General features: G+C 37.5%; 1 protein-coding gene across 1 annotated transcript in view; it reads right to left on the bottom strand.

Annotated features, from left to right (window-relative positions):
* CLTRN (collectrin, amino acid transport regulator) overlaps window positions 1-10,085 on the bottom strand; it is a 37,443-nt gene that overhangs the window by 25,473 nt on the left and 1,885 nt on the right. The window contains exons 3-5 of the mRNA XM_023753742.1: window positions 4,310-4,455; window positions 2,232-2,371; window positions 1,900-1,958 (exon numbers count right to left, since the gene is read on the bottom strand). Coding sequence (XP_023609510.1) covers window positions 1,900-1,958; window positions 2,232-2,289 — 117 coding nt within the window. The 5' untranslated portion in view covers window positions 2,290-2,371; window positions 4,310-4,455. The remainder of the gene's footprint in view (window positions 1-1,899; window positions 1,959-2,231; window positions 2,372-4,309; window positions 4,456-10,085) is intronic.

Raw genomic sequence — 10,085 nt, 5'->3', positions numbered from 1 at the left:
ATCTTAGAACAAATGACTCAGGAATATATATCTCAAGCCAGCTCTGTCCTTGCCTATTTATCAATAATAGCTCAAACACAACAAGTTCAAAATTAAAGTCTGTTATTGTCTTTACCTGGTTGCCTAACTCATAAATAGGACATCACCCATCCAGTTGCATAATTAGAAACAAAAGCTCCATCCTTGACTCATCCTTGTCCCTTCCTTGTCATACCATCCCAGTGGCTCTCGAATCCCTTCACTACTCTCTCTCTCTCTCTCTCTACACACACACACACACACACACACACACACACACAGAAAGAAGTGTGTGTGTGTGTGTGTGTGTGTGTCACAAATGAACATCACCTCTCACCTACGCTATGCCAATCACCTCCTAATTGGTGCCACCTTTCTACTCTAGCACCCTCCAATCTGTCTTCTACACTGTTGTTAAACTGTCTTCCAAACACAAATTCTATCATGACATTAAAGGTAATATCAAAACTCCCTAACACAGTCCACATATTCTTTGGCCTGACCCCTCCTTTCTCTCTAAGCTCATCATGTGTCATGCTCCTCCTCACTGCTCCAGTTCCAGAAAACTCAATCTTCCTTCTACCCCTCACTGTCACCAAGTTCCTTCGTGAAGAATCCTTTGCACATGCTGTTTCCTCTGCCCTTTTTTCTGTTATCCCTTGCTCACTTCTACTCATGCTTCAGAACTCACAGCAAATGCCAGGTACTGAGGCCAAAACCCACTTGTACTTCTCCTTCCTGTAATATTCGTCCAGAATGCACATTTGCATTTGGTTCACTGACTATTTAATGGCCAACCAATTCTCTGACTACTATAATTCCACAAGGATAGGGACAAGCCTAGTTTTAGCTGCTCTGCATCCTAGAACCGAGGATCCTGGGATAAACAGTATACAGCACTAGGAGAGAGAGTGAATCCTGCAGCCAGACTTGTCTGGGTTCCATCTTACCTTTACCACCTGCTGACTTGAGATCTTGAGCAGGTCACTTACTTTCTTTGCACCACTCATCCATTTGATGAGAATAGGAATACCTGTACTACATTCCTCAAAGGGTTATTGTGACAGCTAAATGAGCTGATGTGAGCAAATTGCTCTAGAAGGGGCCCAGCTAGAAAGTAAACTAGGTTCTCAATAATGATTACTCATTGAGTGAATAAAATAAAACATAGCCTCTAACAGAATACCTCTAAGTTTCTTTAGCGGTTCTCTACTGTTTATAGTCTAAGCATCTTAATATCACCTTCTATTGGGGGAAATTTTCACAGACCATACTGGAAAACTGAAACAAAAGTTACAAAATACCACCTTATTAATTCGATACTCTTTACTGTTCCTATAACTACATGAGCACCATGAGTATTAAATTTCAATTTTATAACTATACATTTCATGTTATTATTTTGATACTTAGGAAGAATTAAGAAACTTCATGTTAGAATGTGAAAATTTTGTGCTATGAAAACTCTTATTCGGATGAAATATGACCTCTTTTCAATGTCTACAAAACTGAGGCTAACAAAATTCAAATGACCACAATAGTGAAGCACAGAACCCAACCAAGACCTAACTGCCAGATTCAGGCCCCTTTGCTGCACTATGCTGGGTTGAAATGTTCAACAGTGCAAAATTGTTTTGTATAATACAAACCTTCACATATTTTCTAGCATAAACTGTAGATAAAGTATTTTAGGCAAAATCATTTTATTAACAATTTCTATTTTACTATAATATTTTCATTTTTAAGAAGATACTGGATTTGAGGTCTTTAGAAGCAATCTATGCAACTTTAAAATAACCAGGTAAAGAGGCTCATTATTAGAGAAAGAACAATGTTATTAGCAAACAAAATTTAAAATGAACACGCAGGTTCTCCACTTACTGCTTTATCTCCCAGAGCTGTTCTGATACTAAGTCTCACTTTAAAAGCATTTTCTGCATCTGCCAGAAAGAAAAAAGAGCAGTGTATGATAAAATCTGCCCAAACTGAGCCTAACAAATCCTAATATCTAATGCAAATGAAATCAACAGAACACAGAACTGCAAATAAACTGCTCCCCAAATTCCTGAAGTTTAACTGTAATCACCTTAGGTGGTTTAAACTTTCAAGCCACAACATATCTATAGATTTTGAAAAATAAAGAGGTCTTTCAATCAAAGACTTATCAAACATTAAAAACTATTCATCTATTTTTAAGTTTCAGGGCTACATACCTGGTTGACAGAGTTCGGCACGAATAGCAGTTACCAGAAAAAAGAGCAGCCACCACATTCTTTCAGAGAGGAAAACACAAGACAAACCAAGGGAAAAATAATCCACCCTCCACTTAAAGCTGCTTTAGCCATTCTGTGACCTGGATTAGAATAGCAGAGAAACAAGCAAACCACCAGCTAGAAGGTTTAATGATTAATCCCCATCACTTAGGTTAATACTTTGATAAAACAACCCCATCTCCTGTCAGTTATTTACAAAAACCTGTTTGGAAAACAGGTTAGTTGTGCTTTGCAAACTCTAGCTTGAAAGAATGTTTCCTCTGCTGACTCAAAGTCAGAATTTCCCCCACACACACACTCCCTTTGTTGTCTGATTAAGCACAGGATGGAAAGAATTGAGTCCTCTCTGGAGGTTTTTTCCAGGTATGAACTTCCCATCTTTTCAGGACTAAAGTATCTATCTGGCTGACAGATAAGCTATCTTAATTTGGAAAGCTAAGATCACTCCTTTCTATCTCTGGAAACAAAAGCCTTGCAAGAAGGGCCTTACCTGACTCACACTTCAGCAGGCAAACATCCTGGCCCAGCTTCCAAATCAAAGGGAATGATTTTGGTCAGCCTGAAGGTGTGGGAGCTGTGCAAAATCACAGCTGATGACAGAGAGCAGTGCTGTCCAATGGAACACCCTGTGATGATGGAAATGCTCTTAGCTGCACCACACAAAGTGGTAGCCAGTAGACATGGGTGACTGTTGAGCACTTGAAATGGGGCTGGTGCTGCTGTGAAAGGAATTCTTGATTAAATTAAGTAGCCACATGTGGCTGGTGGGCACATTGGTCAATGATGCCATAGAGCAGTTATTAAGAGCTGCCCACCACAAACTAGGTCTGCTGGGTTCTTTCTTTAATCCTCCAAAGAGCACCTCACTGGTGCAGTTGTTCTAATTACCTTACAGTGAGGAAATCAAGGCTTGTGTTCAAGGCATTGGTGGCAATGGGAGGAGTGAATAGGTGTCACTTGAACCCTCTCTCCACCACACTGAACCACACTGCATCTCAGGTCATCATGGTGTAAAAGCTGAAACTGCAGCAAAACCTCAGAGATGCTCTGAGTAAGATAAAGAATGGACAAGACTCCTTCCCTGGGGGGCACTCTGTAGAGGCCAGTAGAAGCCCCACAGAGGGTCCATGTCAGGGCTGTCCTCTCTTCCATGCTGCCTCTTCATGCATTTGCTCCCCAAACTCGACCTTGTGGCTTGAAAACCATGAGTGGGAAAATTAGGTTGGGTGACCCGGATGTTAAATAGAAAGTTTGGATTTTTAAAGCAACAATGAGAAAATGCAAACAATGACACTTCTTCAACACTTTGAGAGTCACACCATTTCCCCCTCCTAATTAGGGTGGTATGTTATCATCTGACCCATTTGTGTTTGCTAACTCCACCTGAGGAAGCTTTTTGCCTTTCCTCCACTTTGGTTGCCAGGGCTCAGAGTCAGGCGAAGTTAGACTAGAGGGAGAGGCAGCCAAAAGTTAGCCCAGCCATTCCAGAAGTGTCACTATTTAGTGAATTTTCATTTCACTAAAATGAAAATTTCCTAGAAGGAAAAGCTCACATAACTAACCCTTGCAAACAAGGTCAGACTAGATCAAGTTATCTTGGCAAATGTTAGACAAGATAAAGTCATCATGGGAAGGAAAAGTCAATAGAGATTGTAAGAAAGCTGATAACTGGCATCAAGGAACAAAGCCATGTTAGAGACAGAAATCCAATTCAGCTTTCCTTTAGCCTGAAATGTCATAAAAGTACCAAATACCTCTCTTTTGCTTTTACTTAATCATCTACGTGACTAGAGTTGAAGACAGGAAAATGCTGAATTGTAGTCTAAGCCATTCATTTGAAGAGAGAAAATATTTTCCCTTTTAAGTTATGATTTCTCAATGTTTGTTGTCTCATTTTAAAAACAACAGAAAAAATTTGCAACACAAATTCTGTACAGAAAACATAGAAAAGTACAAAACACCCATGATGAACTAGCACGGATGACCAATATTAATATATTTTAATAGTTGATACATACTTTCCTTAACCTTGGATCTTCTTGCATGATGTTGCTGTCGTTTTGTCTCATTGTAGCAGCACTATCAGAACAGGATGATGTAATGGGAATAACATGAACCTTGTCATCTTCCTCACTTTAATGGGATTACTGGTCTTCCACAGCATCTGGTGAGTCACATTAAATTTGATGTGTTATAAGATAAAAGTCTCCTTTATTTCCAGTTTACTATTTTCTTTTATCAATAATTAATGTTGAATTTTATCAACTGTCTTTTCAGCATCTCTTAATATGATCCTAGAGTTTTTACCATTTGGTGCATTATATTAATAAATTCCTTACATTGAATACTCATTTTGATGATTTTTAACATGCTTCTAGACTCAATTACTGCTTTTTTCCTGGGTTTTTTAACTTATTTTCATAGAATATCATGTAGCTAATTTTTTAAAAAAATATATGTTTTCATTGATTTCAGAGAGGGAGAGAAAGGGAGAGATAAAAACATTAATGATGAGAGAGAATCATTGATAGGCTGCATCCTGGATGCCCCCATTAGGGATCAAGCCCACAACTGGCATGTGCCCTGACAGGGAATCGAATGGTGACCTGGTTCATGGGTTGATGCCCAACCACTGTGCCACACCAGCTGGGCTCAAGTGCTGATTCTTAAAGTTTATTTTTTCCTGCTTTTATATTGCCATCTTGAAATGTTATAGAAAGATTTCTAACATTGTCTATGTTTACAAATACTTAAAATGCAGAAAAAATACAAAATTCAGAGTTGAAGAATGTGGACCATATCTATTATGGAGAAAGTGTTATTTCAAAAGTTTCATTTCTTGTATTGCCATTTATTATAGGTTTCATATTTCTTTCTGAGTCCATTTTGGCTATTGACAACTTCCATTCATTTTATTAAGATTTTCCAGTATTCTCATGGACTTTATATATCTTTGCCATAAAAAAATCTACATTCATTGCTTATATTCCCTTTATATTTTCTGGTGTGTATTTTTTTCTCATTTTCCCATTATCTTGCCAGAGGTTTATCTAGTTTTGTTGTTGTTTAATCAAAGAATAAGATCTTGAATTTAATTTTCAATTCTTTTCTTTCTGCTTTGTGATTCATCAATCTTATTTACATTCATTAAGTCCTTACCCCTGTTGTCATTATACTGGCTTTCTTGTTCTTTTTATAACTCTTGAGCTGGTTAATAGGCTTATTTCTTTTTAATCTTTCTCAGTTAATAATGAAAATATCTGTGGCTATTAATTTTCCTTGGAGTATTCTTCTGGCACATGACATAAGAAGTATAGATGCACAGTGATCTCATCCTTCTTTTCAAAAAAGTCTATAATTACGTTTTAATTTTTCTATATTCCAGTATTTTCTTAGAAAAGTATTTGACAATTGCAAAAGAAACAGCAGCCCAAAATGAAATGATTAAAAATATCAACTTTTGCCCAGCTTGTGTGGTTAAGTGGTTGAACATCGACCCATGAATTAAGAGTTTCATTGGTTCAATTCCTGGTCAGGGCACATGCCTGGGTTGCGGACTCAATTCCCAATAGGGGGCGTTCGCGTTCACGAGGCAGCTGATCAATGTTTCTATCTCTATTTGTCTCCCTTCTCCCTCTAAAAATCAATAAGAACATATAAATTTTTTTTAAATATCAACTTTCATGGGTCCCGTCAGGTGAATAGAAAGAGAAACTATAAAGTAAGACATTGACTTAAAATATGAAGATTCTTAAAAGGTAGGGATCACTTCAAACATGCTAAAAATGATTTAATAAAGAACTTGATAGCTCAATAAAATAGGTGGAACACAGAACTAGATACTATTGTTCTTGCCTCTTAATATACTGTCTTTACTTTCTTATACTTTTCAAAATCTTGTATCTACTCTTTATTTTCATGTACAATTTTAAGTATTAAACCTCCTGAGAATTCATATCAAACTTGCTTCATACAATGCTCATTTCAGCAATTCCACATATTGGAGCCTAATACCTTATTAGTAGCCATGGTAATGATGACAAGTAAAGCAGTTTCAATCATTCTGAATATGTTACTACTGACTTCCTTCTTAAAAAATCAAATCTTTATTGTTGAAAGTATTACATATGTCCCCTTTTCCCCCATTGACCTCTCCCACCCCACCCCTGCTCCCCATCCCAGGCCTTACTATTGACTTTCAATGTCCCAAGCTTAGAGAACATAAATAAAAGGTTGAGATTATTGTTGCCATGAGCAGTAGGAAACACAGCGAGTCTCTTGAGACAGGAAAAAGAAATTGATTTTTCCATGTTTTTGCATACTCCACAACAGTATTGAAAAGCAGGTTCTCAGCACATAACTATTGATCTGCTCAGGAGGGTAAATTAAATATGAGATCACGTGAAAACATGTGGGTTGTTCTTTTCATTCATGTGAGATGCCTTTTTAAGATCATCACAGCTTTAAAAGCATGTGGGGATATATATGCTCCATTTACCTTCAATGAAACAAGAGGTAGGAAGAACCAATGTTGCTTTTAAAACTTAACCCCAATTATTGTTTCATTACCACATACAGGTGTTCATAAAACCATAACACCTAAAACTAGTAAACTGTGAAACCATTTCAAATATAACTTTACTCTGCACATTTTATTGGGTTTTGAGAAATGTATCCAGCTGTGACACATTAAAAGAAATCAAACTTTTAATAGCTGAACATTTTGTACCTTTAAAAACTATTGGCTCTACTCATTCATTTTCTAAAAGTTGTAGAATTTTTAATAAATGTGACTCTTCATCATTTAAACTGAAATGACATTGATATGCTATAAAAACAGTATCAAGATGTTTATAGTAATTAGTCTAATATTTTCAGTATAATTAGGAGGTAAAAATTACTTTTCTCTTTAAATTTTCAGTGTTAAGGTACATGGGAAGATAAAGTAGTTTGTTTATTGTGAAAAATACTATTTTACCTCAGTGGTTGTCGATGGAGGTGGGGGTGGTGGATTTTTTTTTCTTACAGAAGACATTTTGGCAACTCAGGACATTTTTGGTTGTCACTACTGGTATCTGTTGGTTAGAGGACAGGGATGCTGCCAAACATCCTACAAACTTTAGAAACATCTTTTAGGCCTTTATATAGTACCTTTCTGCTCCTTGTATTTGAGTTGGAAATAACTGACAAAAGGAAGAACAGGAGATAAAAGGAAACTAAATTGTGTAAAATCAAGCATACTATGAGATTTTAACATCATTTGTTCCACATTCTGAAATTATTATTAAAATAAACTCATTTATCTTTTTATTAAGATGGCTAATAAGAAAGAACAATTGCCTGGTTGCTGCACCCAGTCCAACAGCCCATTCTATATAATAAAAGCCTAATATGCAAATTGACCAAACAGTAGAATGACCAGCGGAATGACCAGCGGAACGACTGGTCGCTATGACACACACTGACCACCAGGGGGCAGACCCTCAACGAGGAGCTGCCCCTGGCTTGAAGGCCCTGACTGGTGGTGGCAGTGGGGAGTAGGGGGGCACCTGGCCAGCCAAGGCAGGTGCCAGCAGGGACCCCTCAATCACCCTGCCGGTTGCCCCACAGATCAGCCCTGATCGCCAGCCAGGCTTAGGGACCCTACCTGTGCACAAATTTCGTGCACCAGGCCTCTAGTGATTAATAAGGACATCTAAAACACACTATCACTGAATGTTTCTGTCCTTCTCCTTGTCATTTACAATGAAGTCATTTCCACATGAAATCTTCATTAGCACCCCTTTGCCTATGTCAGAGAATCCAAACTCTTGAACCTGTTAAGATCTGAAGCTAAGTTGGGCTTTTAGGACATATCCACATTAATGCTGCTGCTCCATGCTCCTCTAAGCCATTCTGCCAGCTAGTCCCTGCAAGTGGACTATATCCTACCTCTGTTCTTTCTGTGTGTTCTTTTCACACTAGTTCCTTAACTTCAATACTGGGAGCTTTCCCTTTTTCATTTTGTACCTTTAAACATATTAGCCATTTTTACAGGCCTATCTCAGTATCATCTCCTTTGAGAAAACTTTCTTTAGTTTTTGTTATCGATTTTTATTTGTTGTAAACTTGTCCAAACTACTAACTTTCTATTCTCTCTTCCTGCGTTCTTACAGCATTTTGTTCACAGCCATACATGCATTTATTGCTAACATGGTTTACTTTCGTATCCTACAAACTTTAAGTTTCTGGAGGGCAGGGGATATATTTGGTTCAATTCTACATTTCTCATGCCCCTTGAATATTTGATAATTTAATAAAACTGAATTGACTTATATGAATTATAAACTGACATTCTAAGTAGCTCGAGACTGTGAAAATGAAGTACCTATGAGGTACACTGCAATTTGTTTTTACATTTTTGGCCAGAAAATAACAACTTCATTATCATTGATAAACAAGAAATCCTAGGCTTTGGAATATTTTTGTTTCCACTCCCATATGATATGCCCTTTTTAAGATGAGAAAAAAATCTGAAGGTTCATCAAATTTTGAGGGTTAATAAAAAGCCATAACCATTATGAACTTTGTCCCTTTTTTTCACAGGGTAACATTTTTCTAGTTCAGAGAAAGTTAATCACTACTGTGTGGAAATAAAGATTAATTCAGACCAACTGAGTGAGTGTAATCCTGCCAACTTAATATTCCTAAGGTAGGAATTTAAAGGACATTTTTTAAAAATATATATTTTATTGATTTTTACAGAGAGGAAGGGAGAGGGATAGAGAGTTAGAAACAACCATGAGAGAGAAACAGCAATTCAGCTGCCTCCTTTATACTCCCTACTGGGGATGTGCCCACAACCAAGGTACATGCCCTTGACGGGGATCCAACCTGGGACCCTTTAGTCCACAGGCTGACACTCTATCCAGAGCCAAACCGGTTAGGGCTAAAGGACACTTTCTTAAACAGAATGCCTATGTGCTTGTCTTCGTGCCTCATCTTGTACATGAAGACCAATACATTAAAATGGGTTCTGTGTAGTAAAAGCAAGACTTTACTGACATTTATTCCTAGATGTTTTACTGTTTCCAATATTGTTGGGTTGTTATACAAAAAGAGTATTCTCAGTTAGGTAAGTCATGATTTTTTTTTTCTAGGCTAAAATTATTGCAGCCATGCTCTATAGAGTAGCATTTTCCATCCTTAATCTTCTGACAGTCACCCTGTCACATTTAGCCTAGCCTATAGGTACTTCCTTTGCCAACCTCTATAAAGAGGTGGAGGGGCTATTGGGCCATGTGTCTTTTTGGTTAGAGGTTCTCCTTTTCATAAAAGAATCTTAAACTAACCTTGTTTTGGCTGATATACAAAGCATATGAATTAATCAGTATATCAACATTTCTGCCCTTAAGTTTGGCCAGCAATAATGACCTTGATCCTGCTATTGTGTGAAAGTCATCAAAAGCCTATAGTAAAAAATGTTGTCTTTGAGGACTGCCTAAAAGACATGCATGCTAGACCTCTATTAGTACAAATCTGAAATGCCAGATAGGTTGTTGCAACCACTCATCCATCCTGCACCCACCACAGACTTTGTTATTTTATTAGAGAACTTTTTCCCTCTGAACATAGACTTAGTCACAAAACTTCCACAAGCAGTTGACAAGTGAGTTGAAACTTGCCGTAATGGGGAGTGGTGACCTAAATGCTGCCCTGAATAAAGCCTGTGATCTCAAATGAAAAGGAAGCTTGGGAGTGTCATAGAATTGATCTAATCCACTGTGCTTTGTGATTGTGTCCATAATTTACATT

This window comes from Myotis lucifugus, unplaced genomic scaffold, assembly GCF_000147115.1.
Source record: "Myotis lucifugus unplaced genomic scaffold, Myoluc2.0 scaffold_49, whole genome shotgun sequence".
NCBI lineage: Eukaryota > Metazoa > Chordata > Mammalia > Chiroptera > Vespertilionidae > Myotis > Myotis lucifugus.
The sequence above is the reverse complement of the archived record's forward strand: the minus strand, read 5'-3'. Positions and strand labels throughout refer to the sequence as shown.